General features: G+C 50.1%; 1 protein-coding gene across 3 annotated transcripts in view; it reads left to right on the top strand.

Moving 5' to 3' along the window:
• Positions 1-22,142, top strand: part of Mapkapk3 (MAPK activated protein kinase 3) — a 33,614-nt gene extending 11,472 nt beyond the window's left edge. For 2 of the 3 annotated variants that reach the window (XM_087562347.1, XM_087562348.1), the window contains exons 3-11: positions 13,450-13,589; positions 14,681-14,745; positions 15,223-15,302; positions 16,985-17,108; positions 18,234-18,309; positions 18,654-18,778; positions 19,673-19,758; positions 20,011-20,091; positions 20,816-22,142. In XM_087562347.1, the coding sequence (XP_087418473.1) occupies positions 13,450-13,589; positions 14,681-14,745; positions 15,223-15,302; positions 16,985-17,108; positions 18,234-18,309; positions 18,654-18,778; positions 19,673-19,758; positions 20,011-20,091; positions 20,816-20,968 (930 nt within the window). In that variant the 3' untranslated portion in view covers positions 20,969-22,142. The remainder of the gene's footprint in view (positions 1-13,449; positions 13,590-14,680; positions 14,746-15,222; positions 15,303-16,984; positions 17,109-18,233; positions 18,310-18,653; positions 18,779-19,672; positions 19,759-20,010; positions 20,092-20,815) is intronic. The other variant, NM_001012127.1, reaches the window with a different exon arrangement.
• Positions 22,143-24,585: the final 2,443 nt, after the last annotated feature.

Genomic DNA, 24,585 nt, shown 5'->3' with positions numbered 1-24,585 from the left:
ATCTGCCTGCCTCTGTCTCCCAGTGCTGGGATTAAAGGTGTATGCCACCACCGCCCAGTTTAAAAATATAATTTGGGGGGGGGGGCTGGAGAGATGGCTCGGTGGTTAAGAGCACTGACGGTTCTTCCAGAGGTCCTGAGTTCAAATCCCAGCAACCACATGGTGGCTCACAACCATCTGTAATGGGATCTGATGCCCTCTTCTGGTGTGTCTGAGGGCAGTGACACCATATACATATATATACACACACACACACATATATATAATTTTTATTGAATAGAATTTCATCTCTTTCCCTTCTTTCTTTCTATGTATGAACAAATATATAAATACTACTTGCTGAGCTCCCCCCCCACTTTCTTTGTTGTTGTTGTTGTTTTTGAGACAGAGTTCTCTGTATTTAGTTCTGGCTGTCCTGGAACTCACTCTGTAGACCAGCCTGGCCTTGAACTTGGAGATCCGCCTGTCTCTGCCTTCCAAGTACTAGGATTAAAGGCATGTGCCACCACCGCCTGGCCCTGAGTCCATTTTTTTTTTTTTCAGAGCTGAGGACCAAACCCAGGGCCTTGCGCTTGCTAGGCAAGTGCTCTACCACTGAGCTAAATCCCCAACCCCCCTGAGTCCATTTTTATTGTTTGTGTACATACGGTTTTAGGGCTGACCACTTTGCATTGTAGTTCTTTGTCTAAGGGTGGGACCTTGTGAAATTTCTCCCTGCTGATCAGTATTTGTGTTTATTTTTTATGTTTAATTTAATTTTATGTGTATGAGTGCATGTATGTCTACACATGACTTGTGTGCCTGCTGTGCACTGAGGCCCAGACAAGAGCTTTATTACCTGGGACTGCATACAGACAGTTGTGACCTACCGTGTAGGTATTGGGAGTCAGACTCTCTGTCTTTTGGAAGATCAGCCAGAGCTCTTGACTGCTAAGCCATCTCTCCAGCTCCAGTAGAGAGAGAAACACACACACACACACACACACACACACACACACACACACACACACACACACAGAGAGAGAGAGAGAGAGAGAGAGAGAGAGAGAGAGAGAGAGAGAGAATTTTTCCTCTGTGAAGGTAGTGGTAGACATTGGACAGCTGTATGAGTGTAAACTTGTAGGACTTCCAGTCTTGCTTGCCCCTTGGAAGATCCGAGACTGTTTTCTGACCAATTGGATTTCTCCCGGGGTACTCCTAGCTTTCTTTAAGTTCTGGGAAACAGGGAGGAGGGTGTAATTTTATCTCAAGGCAAGGCCTAGAGGAAGCCAGGAGTCATCAAACAAACTTGGAAAGCCATTTCCATCCCTGATACAGTAGTCCCCCAGAGCACCAATATGTGCTTATCCCTGTGCTCATGTGAACTCTGTGTGTCTTGAGACCACCTGGAGAATGAGTTGGCCACACTTTTCAGAGGTATGGAATGGCCTACCGGTGGTAAGTATGGGGATGAATTAGCCTTCAGTGTTCAGGTATGTCACTCCTGAAACTCTGTAGTCACAGCTGCTCTTGCCCTGCATGACCTGAGGCACTGGAACCCCAATTCACCCCAACTAGCACTCACATGCCCGCTCTTGCCTACAAGACGTCTTGTTCTCTTTTTCTGGCAACATTTCTCCCCTTTCTCAGACCCACCAGACCTGGCCCTTTTGTCTTTATTTCTCGATTGTCTGGGACTGGCAGGAAGCAGACGAACTGAGACCGTCAAAATTTAATAAATCAGAGGAGTCTGTTCTGAGACTTGCTGACATCCAAAAGTGCCTTGGCGCTGTCATCAGCTGTGCGTCTTAGGGAGGTTAGAGTTTGGCACTGCAGCTGTTCCTTTCCTCTCAGAACTCGGAGGAATCATGGTCAGAGAGGTCCCCACCTGCCAGGAATCCTGGCCTTGATCTGGAAGGGGAGCTGTCATTTGGAAGCCCTCTGTGCTTCTGGGTTCCCTTGCAGTGGCGAGTCTTCCCCATCTTGCCTGCTCTGCAAGAGTACCGCTCCTAAAAGAAGGTAGAAGAGAGGGGGCCAAGGCCGGTTTCCCAGAGCAAATCTCCTCATCAAACACAGCAGTGACTCAGGCACAGACACCCCCCACCCCCAAACCTTGAGGACAGAGTGTTTGTGACAGCATTGCTTGCCAAGTTTTTGGACTGGCACCAAGGTAGGGCCAGGAAATGTTTGTGGGATCTGGGAATGGACCGGCCTTGGTAGGGAAGAGAGCAGAATCTGGGATCCCAGGGACTTCTCAGACTTGGAGATGGCCTTATACAAATCACGTGACCCAGGGAAGCCACAGAACCTCTGAGCCAGTCTCCTCAGTGGAGCATGGTGGGTAACAGTGCAGCTGACAAAGGGTAAGAGCTAATGCGTATAACGTATCTAGGACAGGGCATGGGATCCGCAAACATCTGCCGCTGTCGACATATCTACCAAGCTTGGTTCCCCCCACTCTGCCCTCAGTATGTATTTATGTGTGTATATGTGTGTACTTAGAAGCCAACAGTTCTGGGTTCAAGTGTCGTCTCGCCAGCTGGCTGTGTGACTTTGGGTAAGTCACTTAACCTCACAGAGAGAGAGCCCCCTTCCCCTGCTCTGTCTTCTCCAGAGATGGTGAGGGAAGTGTGAGATGTATCAGCACAAGTGTGGGGCTGTGCACCAGGGGAGAACAGTTGCTTTGTAAGGGGGTGCTCATGCTGACCCCAAACTGTCCTTCTCTAGGCATCCAGCTTGGGCCTGGACATTTGGGGGTCACTGGTATCATATGGGCTGACCTCCCTGGAACTTTGCATCTGAGGAGGAGAAGGTAAATGACCAGGGTGCGACAGAAGACAAGCTGTGGTCAGAACTTAATGAAGCGCGGCCTGATCTGGAGCCAGGCCAACTAATCCATAGCTGCAAAATTGGTTCCATTAGCTCTCGTAATGAGCTACAAAAGCTGGGAGAATGAGTGTGAGAGAGTAATGGCACATGTCTGAGGCTCTAATTCGAAACTGTGGCTAAGAAGGTAGATTTGACATCACCACCAGCTCTTTAAATAGCAGGGGTACTCTTGAGGATACGGCCGCAGGGAGTGTGTGGGGGGGAAGAGGGGAGTTGTGACGACTTCTGTTTTGTAAGGTCCACGCTTAAAGAAACTCTTGTCAAGCCAGTGAGATGGCTCAGCAGGTAAAACGCTTGCCACCAAGCCCAGTGGTCTCAGTTTGATCCCCAGGACCCACTTGATGGAAGGAGAGAATAGACTCTAGCAAGGACCTACCCTATGTTACTACTATGGCAGTGCACAATCCCACCAGCTTACACACGCACACAAAATAATAGTAAACAAATACTTAAAAATATTTAAAAGAAAGAGGCTCTTGTCTGTGTACCCTGAACTGACCTGGATAATGTTTGCACCCAGCTTTGAGGCTGAGACTGTGGCTTGGGCTGTCAGTAGGCAAAAACAGGAAGCAGGGCACACTGGCAGGTGAAGGCCAAGGGCAAGTGTCTTTTTTTTTTTTTTTTTTTTGTTCTTTTTTTTCGGAGCTGGGGACCGAACCCAGGGCCTTGCGCTTCCTAGGTAAGCGCTCTACCACTGAGCTAAATCCCCAGCCCCTGGCAAGTGTCTTAATAACCCTTCCAGAATGCCAGGCAGGGTGGTCCCATAGGTAGGCTGGAGTCAGGTGTGGTGGCATAGACCTGCAGTGTCAGAACTCGGGAGGGTGAAGATCCTGAGTTTGAGGCCAGCCTGGGCTTCATAGGCTTCATCTTATAAATCAAGCCAAAAGGTTGAAAAATGAATCCCAGTATTCCAATGGCGTCTTTTATAAAAACAATAAAGTAGTCCCTATAGGGGTTCCCAGTCCCCAGTCACTGTAGAATTAGGAGCCAGGGGCCCTGGGAGATGGCTGAGCTGGAAACCTGTCAACAAGGAAGCCTAGGAGGGCTTGTTAAGGCAACACACACATTGGATTTCATTACGGTGTTTTCAAATGTACTTGGTCTTTGTTGCTTCTCCTTCTCCCTCCTTCCCTGTGCTCTTCTCTTCCCCCTCCACCTCCAGGAACTCCCTTTCGGTTTCCATGTCACGTGTGTTCACATGTATTACCCTCAGAGACCTTTCCTGTCCCTTCCTGGTATTAGCAAGACACCAAGACCCTTGCCCATGGTCCCCTTTCTAATTTTTGTGCTATGCTTATCTGTAGCCTCCTCTGGGAGTCAAAAGCTTTTATTCTCCAGAACACTGTTTTGCACCAGTGCTTGACCCTGGGCATACACAGCCCTGGTTCATCAGCAGCTGAGAAGTGTTTCAGCTTCCTGTCTGCCCGAGGCAGGATGAACCTCTTCTGTGGGCAAGGAAGTGTTGGAGGGAATATACCAGTCCTTGGCACTCCCCTCTGTCCTCCTGCCTAGAACACAGCTGGAATCCAAGAAAGTAAAGGGTCTGGCTGGCTGGCTTGGGTGCCAGGCAGGTACAATGTGTTAAGTCGTCTTTATAGGGGAATCCATATTACATATGTCCATTTGTATCTTCCTATACCTTTTTCAAAATTACCATAGAAAGGTGTTGCTAGACTGTTTGACTGTTGACTTTCATGGGAGGGTTGATACCAAATCCCTCTTGGAGTTTGGTCTCTTATAAAACCAGGAGCGCGTACCTGGTTTGTTTCTTTGCCAAAACTTCCAGGAAGCTCAGAAACCTGTCTTTGTTTGTACAAACAAACTTAAATGGGTTTCCAGTAATTTTGTCTTTTCATTCTAGAGACAATTGGAGGGTTTCTTTCTCCCCTTGGCTTCGCTCCGGCTTTGGAATTATATAATGCTGAAATCTTGTGGTCAGTGCCCAAGGTATAGGGAGATAATGGAGTTTGGAGTGCTTCGTGGATAACTGGGAAAAAAAAAGACTCCAGGCTTGTGTCTGTGGAGTTGTGTGTTAGCAAGACACCTAGAGCTTCATCTTGAAAGATTAAAAGTCAGCCCACTTCCCCTGGAACAAGCAGGCGTTCCACCCTAAGCCAGAAAACTATTATGCCTGGGTGAACTGGCTGGGGCACGTGGAGGTGGTGGATTTGTTAGTAGGGATGTCCAAGGAAGCTGTCCGTCCAGACCGATAGTCTTGATGCCTTCTGTGTGTGTGTGTGTGTGTGTGTGTGTGTGTGTGTGTGTGTGTGAGAGAGAGAGAGAGAGAGAGAGAGAGAGAGAGAGAGAGAGAGAGAGAGAGAGAGTGTTGGTGGGATCACTTTGATTTGAGAGAAGCCCAGATCTAGAGTAAGCTGAATCCAGGGACACAGGCTGGGAGGGTGGGTCTCCAGATAAGCGGCCCTCCTTGGGCTACAGGCGACTGGGAAAGAACGTTTAGAGCTGGTTTCCAAGGCTGTTTTTGTTGCTGATGTCTCAGCTTTGTGCAATGATAACTCTGGGAAGATAGAACATATTTCCAGGCCATGGATAATGCAGGCTAACAACTCTCCTGCAATGGAGGACGTCAGTGGGAAAAGTGGGAAGTTTCCAGGCTCCATCTTGGGCAAGGCTATCATAGGTGGAGTTGTGGCCATCATTCTTATTTTGAAAACCTCCTGGTGGCCAGTTCTCTGCTAGTCACTTTGGAGAAATTGACTTTCTGTACACCTTGCATATTGACATGCGTGTGCACACCTCCATTTGCACGCACACATATTTACCTCCACGTGCTTGTACGCCTACTCACACATCTACGTAAGAGTTTAGTCTCCAGAGTCTTAGAGCTGTGACTTTCCAACCCCTTTCTCTCACCTCCCCCTTAGATGCTCTTTCAAAACTCAGTTCTCCTCTCCCAGCCTCCACACTGAGGCCCCAGGGCAATGACTTCATCTTCCTCAGTCTTGTCTCCTTAATCTGAAAATTGAGGCTAATGGTTCCCACCCCGATTGCCTCACAGGGTGGCACCAAGCATTCCCATGAGATAAAGGACAACAGAGTGCTTTCTAAATTGCAAACAAACAGATGCTGCTGTTGTGTTCTGAGCCCTGGAACTCAAGAATCAATCCACCCTCAATTTAGGCCTTCTTTGGGTGGGAAAGGGCAGAATTCTGAGGTTCTATGGGGAGGGAGAGGAGCTAGCTTTTCTGAGGCCCAGTTCCACCTGGGGATGCCAGAAGGGCACCAGCAAGTCCCTAGCTTGCTAGGGTCTGGCCATTTGGCTGCCAGTTCTGAGGGCAGGAGAGAGAATTTGGCAAAGGTCGGTGAGGGAGAAGGCAAGGTGGAAACCGTTGCCTCAGAGGCATAGACCAGAGAAGTGTCATTTATCCAAGAGCATGCTGCTTCAAATTCAGTACTTTGCTGAGCTTCAGTGGGATCCAGACTTCAACAACAGACAGGAGCCTCGATTCCTCAGAAGGAAGCCCTATAGTGTATGTGTACATGTGCATAGAGGTCCCACTTGTGTAGCTGTTTACATCTGTTGGGTGCTAGCTGCCGTGGTGGAGCTGCTCAAGTGTGTCACTGCTGTCACCCAGCTTTGATGGACCACCAGGGAGCCCAGGAGACATAGGACTGATGTGAAGCAAGGGTTCCAGCCTATTGGTTTGCTATAAGCTTTTACCCTAATCATTTTGTTCATCCCACAGCTGTGACTGGGCACACTGTTGCCCATTCTGAATAGACCTGAGTGGGCTCAGGTGTGTGGCTAGGCGGTCCCTCCTTGGGCGGTACTGTAGTAGTGGCTACAACAGGTACTTTGCAAGTAGGCCCTGTTCTCTTTGTTACTAAGGCTTACAGTCTTACAGTTTTACATTTGGGGAAACAGAGGCCCAGAGAGATAAGGACATGCTAGGGATAGAGTTTGGGCCTCCCGTCCCTGGGCCTGTGCTCATCCTCATGCTTAGGGACACCTTTTTTTTTTTTTTTAATTCTGATATAGAGTTTCTTTGTGTAGCCCTGGATATCCCGGAACTCACTCTGTAGACCAGGTTGGCCTCGAACTCAGAGATCTACCTGCCTCTGCCTCCCAAGTGCTGGGACCAAAGATGTGTGCCACCACCACCTGGCTTGGGGACACCTTTTAAGAAGACTCATGTAGAATCATAAATCTGCGTGAATGACGTCTACTTGCTGTAGGGACATGAGTAAGTTCTCCTGGGTCCCTGGAAGAGGAAGTAAACTCTAGTTTGCCAGGGAGAATGGAGGGGAAAGTACAGAAAGTTTGGCCATGATGTCATTCCTGATCTTTTCGGAACCTACCTCTTGTTCTTATCTTGTTCTCATAATGCATTGTGAGAGTTTCCTTCTTTCTGGGCTCCTTTATGGATGTATTCACCTAATTTGCAAGTAATATCAGAGACAGGGTGGGGCTCTGTGGCAGGCCCTGTGCCCCAGGACTGGCAACCCAAGGTGATCAAGCAGACAGACTCTGTTCTATGGCTCACATTGTAAAGTCCAACCAACTCTGTTTTTTTTGTTTGTTTGTTTGTTGTTGTTGTTGTTTTTTTTTTGAGACATTCCATTTTGTGAGAAGGGGCTAAATTCTACTTCTAGGAAGGAAACCATAAAGTCCACTTGAGCAAACATCCTATGGCAACCCACTGTAAGCAGCAGCCAGTCAGGCTACAACAGCAGAGTCAAGGTGTATAGAGATAGCCTAAGACATTCTGTTTGTCAGGTGGTTTTGCCCCCGTGTTTAGGTCTTGCAAATTACACCAGAAATGCAGTTTTAAAAATATTAGCTTGGGGGGCTGGGGATTTAGCTCAGTGGTAGAGCGCTTACCTAGGAAGCGCAAGGCCCTGGGTTCGGTCCCCAGCTCCAAAAAAAAGAACCAAAAAAAAAATATATTAACTTGGGGGTTGGGGATTTAGCTCAGTGGTAGAGCGCTTGCCTAGCAAGCGCAAGGCCCTGGGTTCGGTCCCCAGCTCCGAAAAAAAGAAAAAAAATATTAACTTGATGGCCCATATGGAAATTCCCCAATCTTGCTGTAACCACAATAAATAACCTGCACCCTAGACTTAAGGCTCTCACTTCTGACCCACTGTGACGGTGACAGTGTGAGTTCTTGCTCACGAGCTCATTAATAAAGACCTCTTTGTGTTTGCATCAGAATTGGCTCCACAGGGATATTGGGGTCCCTGTGATTTGGGCATAACATCTTGGTGTGTTCATAGGGAACCCCAAGATCCCCAGGATTGCTAACTGAAGGGTCGGATGACCGTCTGATAAGAAGTTGTCTCATTGTTGATCTTTGTGTCAGTGACTTGTCTGTCAGATTTGTGTCTGTGTGCCTTGGCTATCTGGTTTTTCTTGATTTTTCATGGTGGGAGACTACTAAAGAGGACATGGAACCCCATTACGGCAAACGTGCTGGAGGGTTGTAGCCATGGATGCTTAGAAGATGGTCCAGAGCATGGCATAGGGGACAGAATACCCCTGGTGTTAATTTCTGGGAAGGACAGAGCAAACATGGATCCCTGCTCCATGACTCGCGGCCATCCATGGTCCTGTCTTCATTTTCTCCTCTGTACAAGTGGAGGGATCTGCTGGCTAGCCTTTACAACCCCCTTCCTGCTTTTGAGTGTAGCACTTTACTATTCTGTGACTGAGATGGATGTCTAAGGGAAGTCACGGTCCACAGACACAATTTGTCAGTGAAGATTAGAAAGGGAAGATGGAGATCTTTTTTTAGAAAAAAATCATTTATTTATTATATAAGTACACGGTAACTGTCTTCAGACACACCAGAAGAGGGCATCAGATCTCATTACAGATGGTTGTGAGCCACCATGTGATTGCTGGGATTTGAACTCAGGATCTCTGGAAGAGCAGTCAGTGCTTTTAACCACTGAGCCATCTCTCCAGCCCCCTCCTTCGTAAATATGAATGGCTTGCTTGTAACGTGGGGTGGTCCCCTGAAGGTGCCTTCTAACTGGATATCATCCAGGAAGTCCACAGAAAGGTCTTTGCACATTGGACAGGTCATCCTGACCTACATTGTTATTCGAGAGGACTTAGTTACAAACTCCTTACTTGGGTTAAATCCTTCTGACCAACAGGACCTAGACCCACTGTATTGGCTGTGACAGAACGTTCTCTGTGACAGTGGCCAGGGCAGAACCAGCCTGCAGCTAGACCCTCAGCCCCTCCCTACCTGTTTTATAGGGTGGAACAGACGAAGACCTCATTTTTCCCCTCTCCTTCCCAGCCAGGTCAGGACACTACCATAAAAGGAGCTGGAGAACCATCATGTGATCAGAGCCTACTTATTTCCTTTCTTAGTGCTTCAATTTCTTATCTAAAAAAACAATGATAATTATGTCCTCTTTGCCTAATATTTGTATCATGTTCAGAACAAAGCCAGGCACACTGGAAACACGGTATCTGTGTACATTTGTTTAAGGAGTGATCAAAAGGACAAGCTAATTGTAGGCTGTGAGCATTTCGGCAGAGGAGGTAGAAAGGACTCTGACGTGGGAGCTTTCTGGGGAGCTGGGAATGTTTTCCATCTTGATGGGGGTGTGGCTCCCCGGGTGTGTGGGATTGTCTAAACTCATTGAACCAGACCTGTGAGACCTGTACATTTTAGTGACTGTAAATTATACTCAATAAATAAACAAACAGAAACTATATAGGCAGAAAGAGAAATAAAGGGAGAAAGAAGACTGTTGGAGATCTTTCTTGGAAAGATGATCGGGAGGGCTCATGAAAGGAGGTGACTTTAAGGAGACTCTTAGAGAAGGGGGAAGAGCTGGGGAGAAGGAAGGAGGAGGAAGAGGGAGGAGCTGGGAAAAGGAGGGAGGAGGAGGAAGAGGAGGAGGAAGAGGGAGGAGGCGGAGACTCTAGCTATGGGGAAAGGCGATGAGGAAACTTAGGTTTATGAGATTTGGAGGCTGACAACATAGCTCCAGTTGGTAGAGCTCTTGACCCCTAAGGCTTCCTAAGCCAGGTGTGGTGGCGCATGCCCAACTCTCAAGAGGCAGAGGCAGGAGGGTCAGGAGTTCAAGGTCATTCTTGGCAATAGAGTAAGTTCAAAACTACCCTGGGCTCTATGAGACCTTATTTCAAAAAACAGAAATAACAAACAAACAAACAGATTTGTGGGGCTAGAGAGGTGTCTCAGTGAGCAGGAAAACACTTCCTGGGTAAGCTTGGGCACCTGAGTTGGGAATCCCTAGCACTGGTAACAGAAGGTGGGTGTAGTAGGATTTGTCTCCAAACCCAGCACTGGGCAGGGCTCAGACGGCAGATCCTAGGACTCACTGGCCAGCCAATATGGCTGAAATAGAGAACAGCAGGATCTGAATAGAGACCCTGTCTCCAAGTAGATAGATAGATAGATAGATAGATAGATAGATAGATAGATAGACAGACAGACAGAAAGGATGATAGAGCTGGAAAGATGGCAGCTCCAGGGGGTCTGATACCTTCTAACTCCCTTGGATACCAGGCCCACATTTGGTGCACATACATGTGTGCAAACACTCGTATGCATAAAATAATTTTTTTAAAAAAACAATGGAGAGGAATAGAAGAAAATACCCATTGTTGACCTCTGGGCTTCACAAGTTCACGAACAGACAAGTGTACTCACACATACACATCCATTTACATACAAGACATGCATATAGATTTGAGGTTATGCTGAGGGACAAGTCAAGGTGACAAAAGCAACAGTCTAGGAGATTTCTTGACAGCTGGGCCCGAGTGGGCCTAGGTTCAGGGCTCTGACCCCTGCGGCCTCACCTGCAGAGAGAACAAAGGAAACATTCTTTGATTTACTGGGAATAGCACTGTCCCATGCCTGTGCCCATTCTCAGGGCCTGGGTACTAAAGGACTAGTTAGTCTACTTGGGAAGTAGGGTAGGGCAGGTGCACAGCTTTGTCCCAGAGCTGCCCCACCCCCACCTCTGCTCCTCTGTGTGAGGCCCAACTGTGAGCTTCTGTGGCTCCGCTGTACCACCCTCTTCCCTCCCTCATTTCTCTCTTCCTCCAGCCTCTGCCATCCCACCCTCCTTTGTTTCCTTAGGAGCCCAGTGTTTGCTTTGAGAACAAGCCAGGGAACCCCAGTTTGCCTGCTATAATCTGGCTGGTAAAATGGAGGGAGGGGCTGTTTATAAATAGCAAGTGCAGCCTTCCGGCCTGGATAAATGATTTAGGGCCCAGGGATAGCAGATCTGGGCTCTGGGGTAGGGAGGGTGGGGCACTGTTTACCTAGAGGGTCTGTGGAAAAGAGATCTCTGTCCACAGATGGAGATGAGAAAGGGCCTCGGACCCTACTGGATGCATTTCAGTGGTGAGCTTGGGGTTTCTGAGAAGAAGGAGGGAGGACTTATGTGGGAATGAATGTCAGAGGGAGGCAGAGGGAGGAGGTGTCTAGAGCCAGTCTGGGAGGCCTGAGCAGAGACACATCAGCTTGGGGAGGAGGGATCTAGGGAGCAAGAGGTAGGGGACAGGGAAGATAGATCATATCCCCACCCCGCCCCAGGATACAGAGGGGAGGGTGGCTGCTGCAGTGGTTTCTGGGTCTGAGATAAAGGCCATTAGCTCTGACGGCAGGAAGCTGGTGCTCCAGTGTGACCCCAAAGGTGTTCTGAGAGGCCAAGCTCCATGGTATTCAGACCTTGGCCCACAGCAGTCTCGGGCATCCCTACCCTAGCCAGAGTAGCAGAGTAGGGATATCAGAGCTGCAGAGGGGCGTAGAAAGCCCTGCCTCCCAGTATTTCTGTGCAGGGACTGCCTGTGTTCCCAGGCTGAAGCAGAGAGGAACACCTCCAGAGTTGGGGGAGCAGCCAAAGAGCAGAGGATTCCAGAAACTACTACATTCCTCTCCCTTCCCTGGGGCACTCTTTATCTGAAGACCTTGGTCCCATAGCTATCTTAATTGGGCCCTGTGTAAAGTGGCCTGGCTCCCCCCAATACCCCCTTGTAACTAAGGCCGGATGTCCTGGGTTCCTACAGGTGCTGAGCAGGGCAGAGACGATTGGATCGCTGGTGCATAGCCTTCCTCAAATAAGAAATAAAATATAGCTGGTCCTCGAATGGGCCAGCCTGCTGGGGATGGCTTGTCACTATTGTCCCCATTTTGGGCCCTCTCCCCTCCTGTGCTGACTTCTTTCACGACTCCTTCAGGCTCCCTCGCTGCAGGCCTTTGCTCATTTCCCTCACTCTTGCTCATTCCCGATGACAGCCTTAGGGAAGGCAACCATAGCCCAAGGCTGTTAACCTGAGTGAGATTCCTGACACCCACCTACCTCGTGCCCGCTTTACCTGAGATGAATCTCGTGGGGTGACTCTGTTGTTGCTACATTTTACTGAGTGGTGGGCTGTGGCTTGGAGCTGTGCATACTTAGCTAAGGTCACAGTGAGTCACCGAAGGAATCCAATCCCAAACCTACATCAAACTCCACCAGGCTGTTATTTCCCTCAATTAAGGTCCTCCCTGCCCTGACTTTAAAGCTCTGTGTTATAACCTGGGGTCTGTAGGCCTGGGATGAGGGTGAGATCATCTTGAGGTGGATCCATCTCTCTAGCATCCCTTTCCACAGAGGTCTCAGGGACGCTGCAGAGTTACGGGAAAAGTCCTGACCAGACAACTGATTTTATTTATTTGTGTGTGTGTGTGTGTGTGTGTGTGTGTGTGTGTGTGTGTGTGTGTGTGTGTGTGTGTAGAACAACTTGCAGGGTTTGGTTCTCTCCTTCTACCTTGTAGATCCAGGGATCAAATTTAGGTCACCAGGCTTGGCAACAGGAACCTTTACCCACTGAGCCACCCCACCAGCTCCAAGCAACTCCTTTTAGAAGTGCTTTTCTCGGGAGTGACAGTTTTATTTCTGCACCCACTCCTGGAGAATGTGATGTCTTAATTGCCTTTGCTCCTGCAGGAGTACAGCTTTGTCTGAGTGGAGACCCAGGGCCAGGTCTCAGAGAGTAGACGAATGGACACAGGCCCCGCCCCCCCCCCCCCTTCGGACAGCCTCTGTATGGGTTCCAACAACTTCTCTGTGTTCTAAGCTTTTCCCTTCACCTTTCTCTAACACTCCCACTTTCTCACAGAGAGATGATACGAGAAACAGGGAGTTGCCAAGGGCCTGGCATAAGCAGATCCCAATCAGCCTGGATAACTGGGTAACCCTGTCATCAAGGGTAAAAACGAGGCTCAAAAGATATGTGGTCCCTGGCCCAGCGCCCCGTGACTCATGTGATTCACCACAAACCTTGCTCAATCTCCACTTCATTTCTTTCCCCTGAAAAGAGAAATAGGGACTTTTCTGACCTCTGATCTCTAGCCTGTCACCTACCTCCCAGGGCCATCTAGACTTACCGGCCAAGCTGCTTGTGCCCAGGGCTGACCCCCTCAAGTCTAGAGGTTCACTGGACTGCAAGGCAGGAAAAACTGGATTTGAATGGGGTTCATTCTGCTCCTCACAGATAAACAAATGCCTGCTACTCGGGCAGGTCAGGGTCTCTTTGAGCAAAGGGAGGGAATTGAGTCTGATGCTCTTGGTGCCTGCCTCCCACAGCTCCTGTATGACAGCCCCAAGGCCCGGCAGGAGGTGGACCACCACTGGCAGGCCTCAGGCGGCCCCCACATTGTGCGCATCCTGGACGTGTACGAGAACATGCATCACGGCAAGCGCTGCCTCCTCATCGTCATGGAATGGTAGGCAGGCCCCCTGCCTTCGAACCCCTTTGCTGTCCTTTTGCCCTGGGGTTACCGCTATCCAAGGAGTTCCTCCTTCAGGTAGTGGCGCTAAGTATCACTCCAGCTTGGCTCTGTGGAACTGGCCGCTAGGGCGTTTCCACAAGGGTAGGAAAAATACTACGACAGCTCTCTCTTTCCTTCCTGGACAGGGCTTCCACTCTGCAAGGAGTTGTCAGAAGAAGCTGCCAAGTCCTGAATGTGTGGGCAGGGAGCTTTGGGGAAGAGTGGGATACACACAGCCCTTTGGCTTTCTCCTTTCTGTCGGATGCTGTCAATGAGTCCTGGGACCGCCATGACCTTTCTCTACTTTGGGTTTCTGCTGCCAGCTCTGGGGCTCAACCTTAGCCTTCCTCAGACCCTATGCCTCCTGTCTGGGTTCTTTTCATCTACCTTTCAAGTCTATCCTCCCTCTGTAGGTTAGCTAGCTGTTCACATTGGGGGTTCAGTCCTGGCTCTGCCACCCACCCGTTAGGACTGTGGACACCTGTTAATCCCTTTGCATCTCTGTAACCCCCATGTTAAATGTGGAGGAAGATCCGCAAGGAGGCACATTCACCCCGAGCTTGACTCTGCTCCAAGCTCTCCCTGTATATCACACAGTCAATCTTCATGACGAGTTGGAGGTTGGCGTTATTATTCTTCTTTAACAAAAGGTAGCCGAGGAAAGGAAGCAGACCGGGGTTGTGTAGCCATGTACATGAAGGGTGGATGGAACCCAGGGAGCTGCCCACACTGAGCACTCAGAGAGCAGTGGACTATGAAGATGACAACCGACGTCTCATTATGCATCTGGGGGATACCGTTGGATAGGGTTGGGGGTGTTCAAGGTCTCACAGCCAGGTAGAGCTAGCACTACAGGGAACCTAGGAGTTTCTGGGCAAGGATCCAGGCTCACTATCTTTTCTTAGTTCTGAAAGTTCAGATCAACCCACCCGAGCTGACAGCCATCTGCCAGGTTCTCCATGGTGCACAGACCCAGGCCTCTGATCCAGGGTGGAGTGAGTGAGTTGGGGTATACTCATGTCTCCCCCTTTCTGCTTGTCTTGCAGCATGGAGGGTGGTGAGCTGTTCAGCAGGATTCAGGAGCGCGGTGATCAGGCTTTCACTGAGAGAGGTTTGTGTGGACCCTGGGACCAGTGGGGAGTTAGGGTGGGAAGGCTACACTGGGGTTGCTAAGACATACTAGCCAAGGCCTGCCCCTCGCTGAGCCTCAAGATTCACTTAAGAGCTAAAAGGAGGGAGACAGAATGTCTCATTCCCTCAACGGTTTTTTTTTTTTTTTTGAATCTGTGACATTGAAGATGGACTATCTATGGTCTTGAGACGAGGAACTCAAAGGCTCTCAGTGCTGACCCACTGTGGAATAGCACTGATATAAAGCAGTCTAGGCCTGAGGAAAGAACCCTCAGGACATCCTTGGAAGAAATCGGAATGTCTGGATGGGTATCTAGGACGGAAGACCTGGGTTGTAGGACTGCCATCTAGTGTTGACCTGCTAGGCCATGCTCAAGAGAGATTATAGGTGGGTCCCCCTCAGGTCCCATGACTTAGAACTGACATTGTGTCCCCACTCCTCTCTCTGTGTCTGCAGAGGCCGCAGAGATAATGCGGGACATTGGCACTGCCATCCAGTTCTTGCACAGCCAGAACATTGCCCACCGAGATGTCAAGGTGAGTTGCCCAAACTCAGCCTTGGGGACAAGGAAGGAGTTACTCAGTTGCAGCCTTTGCTGCCCCCCCCCCCCCCAGCACTCACTGAATTGAGGCTAATTTCCTTGCCTCAGCTTCTCAGCTCAGACTGCTCTTCTCTCCTCCCATGGCACAACATACTCATTCTGCTCTCGCCAGATGGACGTCCTTGTTTTCTTCAAACACTGGGCACTCCCAATAGTAATGACAGTAACTGCCTATTTCCAGCCAGTGGGCCCCGACAAGCATCTCTTAATCCTCACCTGGCTTTGTGGGATAGGGGCCACTTACCCATTTCATAGACAAGCAAACTAAGGCTCTCAGAGAAATTAATTGTCTTGCCTTAGGCTGTGAAGTTGCTGCTTTGGGTTTCCTTCATTTGTTCACTTGATCAATGAGAAGATTTATGACCATCTATCTACGTGCCAGGCCTTAGAGAGGGACTGCCTTGTAGCATCAGGTCTTCTGGGAAGTTAGAGATATAATTTAAACACATTTGGCCACCAAACAACAGCATTTAAATAGAACAAAGCCATTCAATGGCTATTTGAGGAAGGAATGAACCCAGGTGGTCCCGGGGCTGGGCCTCCTTGCCTTCTTGGTGCATGAATCTGAAAGACAGGAAGCAAACTGCTCCAAAATTTCTTTCCTGAGAAAACTGAGGTCTCCTAGGCAGCCCTATGAACATATAACTACATGCATGCACACAGAAGCATTTGTGTGCACGCCACTGTTAGCACAGAATCTGTTTGTTCCTCCTCGCCTTTATGCACAAGGTTTATTTCCTCCTAAGCCCAGCCCTAGGAAAGCTGAGAGACTAGCTGTCATGTCTCTCTGGTTAGCCCATGCAGTTACCCTTAGATTCAGGCTACACCCTCAGCCAAAGCAGGCCCACCTTCTAAATCCTTGCTTTATTTTAGCCCCCGAGTTCTCTTCTTCCTATGGGAAGAAAAGCCTTCTTCTAGCAGAGTATGCCAAACTGCTCCTCTGTTTATTCCAATCCAAGGTCAGATTGTCTCAAACAGAGCCTACCAAACAGCTCCCACTGCATCCAAACGGGAGCACCATTCTTCCACCCAAGTTTTGCTTGGGCACCATCCTTTCTGCTCTTTGGCATGGACCTAGAGCCTACCTGTTCACTAAAAGCCAGCTTTCGGAGCTGCCTCTTCCCTGGAACCCTACTGCCTGTCCCCATCTGCCAGCCCCATCTGTGCTTTGCAGCAAGGAAGATTCCTTCTGTGTAGCTCCTGGGGTCTGAGTTGGGGGCACGTGCTTCCTTGAGCAACCTCAGGTGGGCCTGGCCTGCTGCCTTTGTGGGTTTCCTTCTGGGCTTGGTGACACTGGCTCACGAGTTGTCTGCTCTCTACCCCAGCGTTGCCTTTCTGGCATTTCATGGTATTCACACCAACTCAGGAACAGAAGTTTCTGCCTAGGGTCTTTCTATGGTACCTGGTCACTTACGGTCTGGGCTGAGCACCTACTTCGCTTTTCTCTCTGCAACTGAAGGTGTCAGTTCCGTGTTGTTAGTGACTAAAGCCCAGAGCTTTACATAAAACAGAGCTGGCTCATCATGTACTGGGATGGAGGCAGGGAATCTGGAAGAGGGGGCTCCACCACTCCCAGTACCTTCCTTCTTACTAATGCTTCCTTTCTCCTGGATGCAGCCTGAAAACCTACTCTATACATCCAAGGAGAAGGATGCTGTACTTAAACTCACTGATTTTGGCTTTGCCAAGGAAACCACCCAAAATGCCCTCCAGACACCCTGTTACACTCCCTATTATGTGGGTGAGTCTTATGCCTGTGGCTTGTACACCCCCCCCCCCCCCCGTCGCTGTGTACTGCTGTAGTATGGGGTAGCCAGTGGGCTGTGGAAACCAAAGAGTTAAAGCCTTGGTGAGGAGGGAGGAGGGAGCGCTCTTGTCTGCATGGAGGCGGGTGACGTGGGGGGGGGGGGGGCCCGGAGGCTGCAAAAATATTCTTCCAAACTTCAGCTTCTGCTTTTGAAAATAGATCCAGGAAAATTCTGGCTGTGGCCTGTGAGCTGAATGACGTCACAGCAGCTCTAAATATATACGTGATAAAAGGCCGCCATCAGCTCGGGGGACAGAGCCCAACCTTGGTTGTTTTTTCTCCGGTTTTCATCTTCATATTCAGAAAGTGGGCAGGCTGTTTCTCCTACATTAGAGGGATACAGGGTACTAGTAAACTGCCTTGTGGGAAAGGGTCCCTTGAGCCAGGAATTAGGTGGGGGTAAAGGGTATCCACACACTTATACCCTGGCAGCCTCCAATACAGCCTAAGGCCCCTGTAACAAGTGCCCCTTCCTTGAGAGCTGGTCAATGACAGAAGCTCTTTTCTCTTTTGGGAGGGCCGCTAAGGGGTGCAAAGAAAGCTCCAGAAACGGCCCCTGTTTATCTGAGTGTACTCTGCAGTACATGATAAGTCTGGCCTGCTGACCTCACTGCACTGATGGGAAGACTGAGGCCGATGGGTGGGTATCCAAGCTGCCTGGGAACACAGAATCCTGGGATCTAGGCTGTGCGTTCAGGGAGATGAGAGACACAACACAACACAGCTGGCAGACTGAGCTCCTCTTGTCAATGTCGAGGCCTCTCCAAACTTGGGGCTGGCCTTCTCCCTTCCTCTCTCTTACCAAGTTGAGACTGGCAGAGGGGCCGAAGCAACTGGGGTGGGGGGAGTGTCTGAATGCAGTTTTTTTCCCCTGGTAGCTGTCTCTCCTCCCCCTACTTCACACACATGCTGCCTTTCCAGTAGGTGCCAGACACCAGTCTGCTCTGCCCTACCTCCCAGTCTGGGTACCTGTTCCTCACCTTACCCAGGCTTAAGACTCCTTCCTAGTCCCCAAGACCCTTGGGGCTGAAAGATCTTCTATGCCCTCTGCTCTGGTAGCTCCTGAGGTCCTGGGTCCAGAGAAGTATGACAAGTCGTGCGATATGTGGTCCCTGGGGGTCATCATGTACATCCTGTGAGTACCACTCCCCACCCCCCACCCCTGCCTCAACCCTCTGCCTCTACCTTTCTATAAGCTATTTCAGCTTCTCACTCCCTGGGTCCCTAGGGAGGGATTTTTTTTTTATGTGTCATCCCTTGGCCAGGTTGTCTTTTGTTTCTCGTGTTGTGAGAAACAGTCCTTGAAACTGCCTGCAGGCTTCCTCATGTCAAGGCTGTTGGCAGTGTGCAGGAGTCCACAGGGCTCGTATTATCGCTGTGGTGTCTGGCTGCCTGTCTCCCTAGGGAAAGGGAGAGAATGGGTCTGTCTGACCCTTGTGTGCCCAACCCTTGTACCAAATGACCTCTTCTCTTTCTCAGTTTGTGTGGATTCCCACCCTTCTACTCCAACACGGGCCAGGCCATCTCTCCAGGAATGAAGAGAAGGATTCGCTTGGGCCAGTATGGCTTCCCTAAACCTGAATGGGCAGACGTCTCTGAGGATGGTGAGTAAACTTCTCTACCCAACCTGGCCCTTTCAACCTTCATTTTGGCAGATATCCTGTTTTTGTTGTTGTGTTTTATGAAATGGTGGCGTGAGGGGGTGCCTTGGCAGACCCTACCAAGGCAACTCCCTGAACAATCAAGTCACGTGACAGACCTCATGCAAAAGAGAGTTTCTTTGGGACCTGGAGAAGGATAGAGGCAGAGGACAGGGGACAGAGAAGGACAAAAAGAGAGAGGAGAGAGAGGAAGGAAGAAAGAGGGGAAGAGGCCAGCTGGGACACGTGGGGAAGGGGCAGGGGTGAGAGGAAAGAGGGAAAGAGAGAAGCCAGGCAGATTGAGGCTCATACCTGGCAGGTAGCTGTTGCTAGGTAAATGTTGGATGGAGCCTAGAGGAAATGCTGATACCTTTGGCTGTCAAACTGACTTGTGTTCAAATTCTAGCTTGGTGAACCTAGACAAGTCATCTGAACCTTTCAAGGACTCAGTTTCTATATCTGTCAAGTGGGCTCAATATTTGTCTCCCCAGCCAGGAGACAGCTCCAAAGAGTTCTAGTGCAGCCAAGGGTACACAAAGAAACCATGCCTTGAAAAACATGAAAAACAAACAAACAAACAAAACAACAACAACAATATTGACTTCCCAGGACCCCTTCCATATTTTCCCTCCCAAGTAACACATATGATTCTGCCTTCTATTATCTATTGTTGCTTAACAAATTGTCCTGAGCACTTAGTGACCTTGAACGAGAAACAGTTGTTAGCTCTCCATTTCTGATCATGAAGAATGTAGGTGCATGTATAGCCTTGTCTGACAGAGCTTGTGACTCACGTTAAGGAGGAGGAGGGGGGTGAGGGACTGCGACTCACTGCTCTCTCTTTTCTGGGTCCCCTAGCCAAGCAGCTAATCCGTCTGCTCCTGAAGACAGATCCCACCGAGAGGCTGACCATCATGCAGTTTATGAACCATCCTTGGATCAATGTGAGCATGATCTTGACCTGGAGTAGGGCTGGCAGGATGGGAGGGGATAGCCCTGGAGGCAGGCCTTCTACAGTGATGTATGGTAACACCCCACCTGTGGTCTGGCTTTGCCACTGTCCCCTTCGGGCTCCCTCACCTCTCTGAGCTACCATTTTCCCCACTTGAGAATGGGAGCAGGGTATGTGGCAGACGTAGCCTATGTTGTACCACACAGTTCTAGGCAGTAATCCATGGGCTTGCCGTTCCTTCTAGCAATCGATGGAGGTCCCACAGACCCCACTCCATACAGCCCGAGTGCTGGAGGAAGACAAAGACCACTGGGATGACGTCAAGGTGGGTAGATTTTGTCTCAGTCTCTATACATTCCAGGATGGCATCTCCTTAGAATCTATAGAGTTTAGTTCTTCCCCTGTGCCTGGAGGATGTCAGTGACTGCCCCAGTGATCCAGCCATGGGATACCACTGAGCACTGGGCTACTGCACTTTCCCATTTAGGATGACGCTCATGGGTCACTCTTTAGTGAGGGGACTTTAGGTTAGGGGCGTGATGAAAGGATTTGGGGCCCAAGCATTGGTCGTAAACTTTCTTACGACCAATAGGCATTTGAGATAGGAACAGCACAGTTTTAGACATCATAAGTGTCAGGCAGGTCCTATGAGATAGCATCATAGAGCACTAGGGTTTCAAGCTTCAGACTCTTGGAAGTCCAGGGAAATGTCACTGTCTTCAGACCTCGAGGTTCTATACAAATGCCACTGGTTCAGTTCTCTGTCCAAGTAGAACCTTGCCTTTGTGCCCAGGGCCAAGGATGTAGCGGGTTCTGGAGTCACACACACTGTTCCTCCTGTTAACGCTATTATGGAGGGGCTTCCCAGGCATGGAAGTGATGTTTTTTTTTTTTCTTTTTCTTTTTTTCGGAGCTGGGGACCGAACCCAGGGCCTTGCGTTTGCTAGGCAAGCGCTCTACCACTGAGCCAAATCCCCAACCCCAGAAGTGATGGTTTTTAAGGTCAGTCTATACCAACCTCTTCTTTTTCCCATGCTAATGCTATGCAGGAAGAGATGACCAGTGCCCTGGCCACGATGAGGGTAGACTACGACCAGGTGAAAATCAAGGACCTGAAGACCTCTAACAACCGACTCCTCAACAAGCGGAGGAAAAAGCAGGGGGGCAGCTCCTCAGCCTCACCGGGATGCAACAACCAGTAACTCGTGGTGCCTTGGAGGAGCCAGACTGACAGACTCTAACGTCCTGAGGCTCTGGCCAGGAGGGGCTGGAGTCATTCTTAAAACAAAAGGAGAATTTTGTTGTCTTAATGTGTCACATTGAACTTGAGGATAAAGAGCTTGGCCCAAGAGTCCCGGCCTAAGTCTCAGGCTCTAGAAAGCTGTGGGTCCTCGGGGATGGGAGCTCTCTGCTACAGCTGAGGCAACTTTGTACACTGGCTTGACTGAGGCCACAGCTCTGTTTTGCCTTAGGACATAGCCTTACTTCTAGGCCACTGGGAGTTGTGGTGGATCTACCCTTTTTCTATAAAGGATGTATCCTGCTGTGTGGGCAGATGGGTCTGGCCTTGAGGAAAGTATTGGGCCATTGGTTGCTATGGTGACCAGAGGCCATGTTGCTGTCTGAGAATACTGAACAAAGGCGGAAGGAGGGACAGTCAAGGGTCTACCTTCTTGGGGAGGTTTGTCTCTCTCACACTGGCTGTCCTTCCCCAGGCTCACTCCTCTGTGGTCTGCCAGAGGCTACAGAGTCCTGCTTGCTTATTTTCCTGGATGGTCCAGCCCTGGCTTACTATAGCATGAGCCCATGTAACACTCAGAGAGACACTAGGGTCCCTGGCACCAAGCATCCTGTCATTACCCCCTGATCTAAAAGGTAACTTCTCATCTCAACTGGAGAACTTCCCTGTGACAAACGCTCCCATCTCTTCCTACTCACCAGATCTCAGGTAGGAAAGCCTGTCTCTGCGGCTAGCACTGGCTACCCTTGGGTTTACTTTTGTGAAAGGGAGTGCTTGGCTCCCTGTGACCCAGGACCTTTTCCTGTACTCTGGATCAGACCTGGGTGGTGAAGAGCTGCTGAGCCACGCCTTCAAGGGGTCTGGTCCTGGCTGTAGCCTGAGTGGAGCAGAGAGGGTTTTCCTTGGCGGAGCCCAGACTTAGCCAGCTCTGCCCTGTCCTGCGCAGGGTAACATCCAGGTGCTGAGTGGTTGATTGGTGACCTAACAAGTGCCTGGCACCCAGTCTCCTTCCTAGATGATCCTAGATCCTGGCCTTTCTCACTGGCTGGGAAACCTTAGATCTTGTCAGCCACAACAGTGCTGCTGGGTTTTATATTCAGATATTAATAAACACATTTTTAACGTTTTTTCAATGATTCCTGGATTTCTCTTTGTCTACCCAGTTGGACAAAAGTGCTCAAAGGGCAGCTCCACACCCCTACCGGTGACTTTAGCCTGCCTAGAGAGGGTGCCTCTGGCCTGGTAAACACGCCAGGCAGACTCCAGCACCCCTGTCTCATTCATTGTAGAAAGGTCAGAAGGACCGAGGGATGGTAGCCGCCCCATGCCTCCAGCTCTGTGCCGCCCCTGTGCGCTGGATGTGTGACACCCACCCCCGGCCCTGTGCGTGCCAGTGTCTGCCCACAGTGGCCACCCCCAGCTGCGTGCCAGCCTGCTGAAGGGCGGGCAGAGTGCCTGCTGCAGCACGGAGCTATTTTCAGAAGCTGCCAGGTTTCATTTGGCAGTGAGAATATCGGGGAGGGGAGGGGGGTATGCTGGAAGACGATTCACTACTCCAGCAAGAGAGCACCCTTGCCCCTTGGGAGCCCTGAGGGCAGCCTCAAGGGGCCCTCGCTGTGCCATTTCTCCTCCCAGCTTCAATCCTGAAACCTCCCAGTTTTCCAAGAGCTCATCTGGCTCAGGAAGGGGCTCACTCCTCCTCAGCTGCCCCTCTTCCCTCAGGGCACGGGGGTGGGGGGTGGTGAGGGCACAGAGATGTTAGAAGGCAAGTACTCTAGAGATATCCTGCTGCTTCCTAGCTTGGTGACCTTGGACAAGTCCCTCAGCTTCCCTGACTTCAAGTTCCTCGGCTGAATACTGCAGAGGAGGGTGCCCACCTCGTAGTGTCAGCCAGGGGATCAGGGTAGGTGTCATTTGTGCAATACTTTTAAAAGGGTGCCTTGGCCCAGGATGCAAGCCTAGCCCGCTTTAACTAATTTGGCATTCCAATCCATTTGGAAGGGGAGAACCCAGTGTGGTCTGAGGAGGAGGGAAGCCCAGTCCAGACCCACTTCTACCTCTGGGACTGTGCATTTGGGAAATCAGATCTTCCATACTGTGAGATTTCACTTCCAAGGACTTGCACTTCAAGGACATGTAGCAACATGTGGGCTTTGGGGGCCTTTACTGCAGCTCTGGACTTCAAAGGAGGGCAATTAGATGACTTTGAGGGTCCCCAAAGTGCATACAGTTCAGGCCAACATTCCTCGCGTGCTCTCTAAGGCTAGCGAAACGCTGAGCATGCAGGGAGATACAAATAGCACATAACGTATGGACAGATTCTTCGCTTCGGCTGCCGGAGTTCCCACTATGCCTGAGACTAGTGTTAGGTACAGAGTAGGTGCCAGTAACAGCCTCAGGTGGGGTTCTCACCTCAGGAAGTTTACATTCATGGGGGGAGGGGCAGAGGGTGGCTCATAGGAACTGGACATCCGCTGTGTACCAGACATTCCCCTTAAGTACCACACAAATGTATAGAATTGAAGCATGGCTTTCAGGTGGCCTAGGATGAAAATTCATGGGCAGTTTAAATCAAAGAGCGTTTAGGGGACAGGAAGGGTACCTGGTAGGGTTTAAAAGTAGAATAGCTGGGACCAGATACTGCCCTCCGGCTCCCTCTGGACCTATGCTCTTCCAGTTTGGAATGGCTGTTAGAGATCTAGTGTTTTCCCGCTGGCCCTGAGGGAGCATGGTTTAGTCAGTCACACTTGGCCCATCACTTCTTGCAAGGGAAGGAGCTTGCCCTCTTGTGTGACTCTTAGGGAAGAGGTGCTGTAAGGCCAGTTTAAGTTAAAGAAGAGGAGGAAGGCTTATTCCTCTATCCCATGTGTCTCCGGTGGTCACGCACGATCCCATGAGAAAACCTGACTCAGGGACAAACCCGACTCAGTGCTTGCCCCCCTGGCTTCTGGCATGGAGTTCCCACAAGCCAGGACTGAGAGGTTGGAAACCAGGGCCTCCGGGTGGCTACCTGGGAAATGGACAATGGAGAAGGACAATCAGATGGTAGGTATTAGATGAGCTAAGAAATGAACTAGTCACACATTCACATGAGCAAATCTAAACACAGGCATTTATTATACATAGTTACTGTGGTGGCCGCCTTAGGAGCTTTTAGTGATGAGAAGTGTGTGTGTGTGTGTGTGTGTGTGTGTGTGTGTGTGTGTGTGTGTGTGTGTGTGTTGTGTGTGTTGTGTGTGTGACACACAGAGATTTTCATGTGTATGTGTGTGAGAGAGGTGCATGTGTGTGATAGATCTCTCTCTCTCTCTCTCTCTCTCTCTCTCTCTCTCTCTCTCTCTCTCTCTCTCTCTCTCTCTCTCCCTGAGTGTGTGCGCTCGCACGTGCAGGAGCTGGGTGGGGGAGCCCTGGCTCTGTCCTCAGAACCTGAGTCTGGCTGGCTTCCAGCAGTCTGGCTCATTGCTATTCTATCCCAGCCCCTCTCCGCCCTCGCCCTCGATTCAGCCCCTCCACTGCAGCATCAGAACTGAGCCTCAAAATGCAGCTTGCTACAGCCTCTGCAGGGGTCTCAATGTTTCC

This window comes from Rattus norvegicus, chromosome 8 (genome assembly GCF_021556685.1).
Source record: "Rattus norvegicus strain SHRSP/BbbUtx chromosome 8, alternate assembly SHRSP_T2T, whole genome shotgun sequence".
Classification (NCBI taxonomy): domain Eukaryota; kingdom Metazoa; phylum Chordata; class Mammalia; order Rodentia; family Muridae; genus Rattus; species Rattus norvegicus.
Note: the sequence above shows the minus strand (reverse complement) of the source record. Positions and strands in the feature narration are given on the sequence as shown.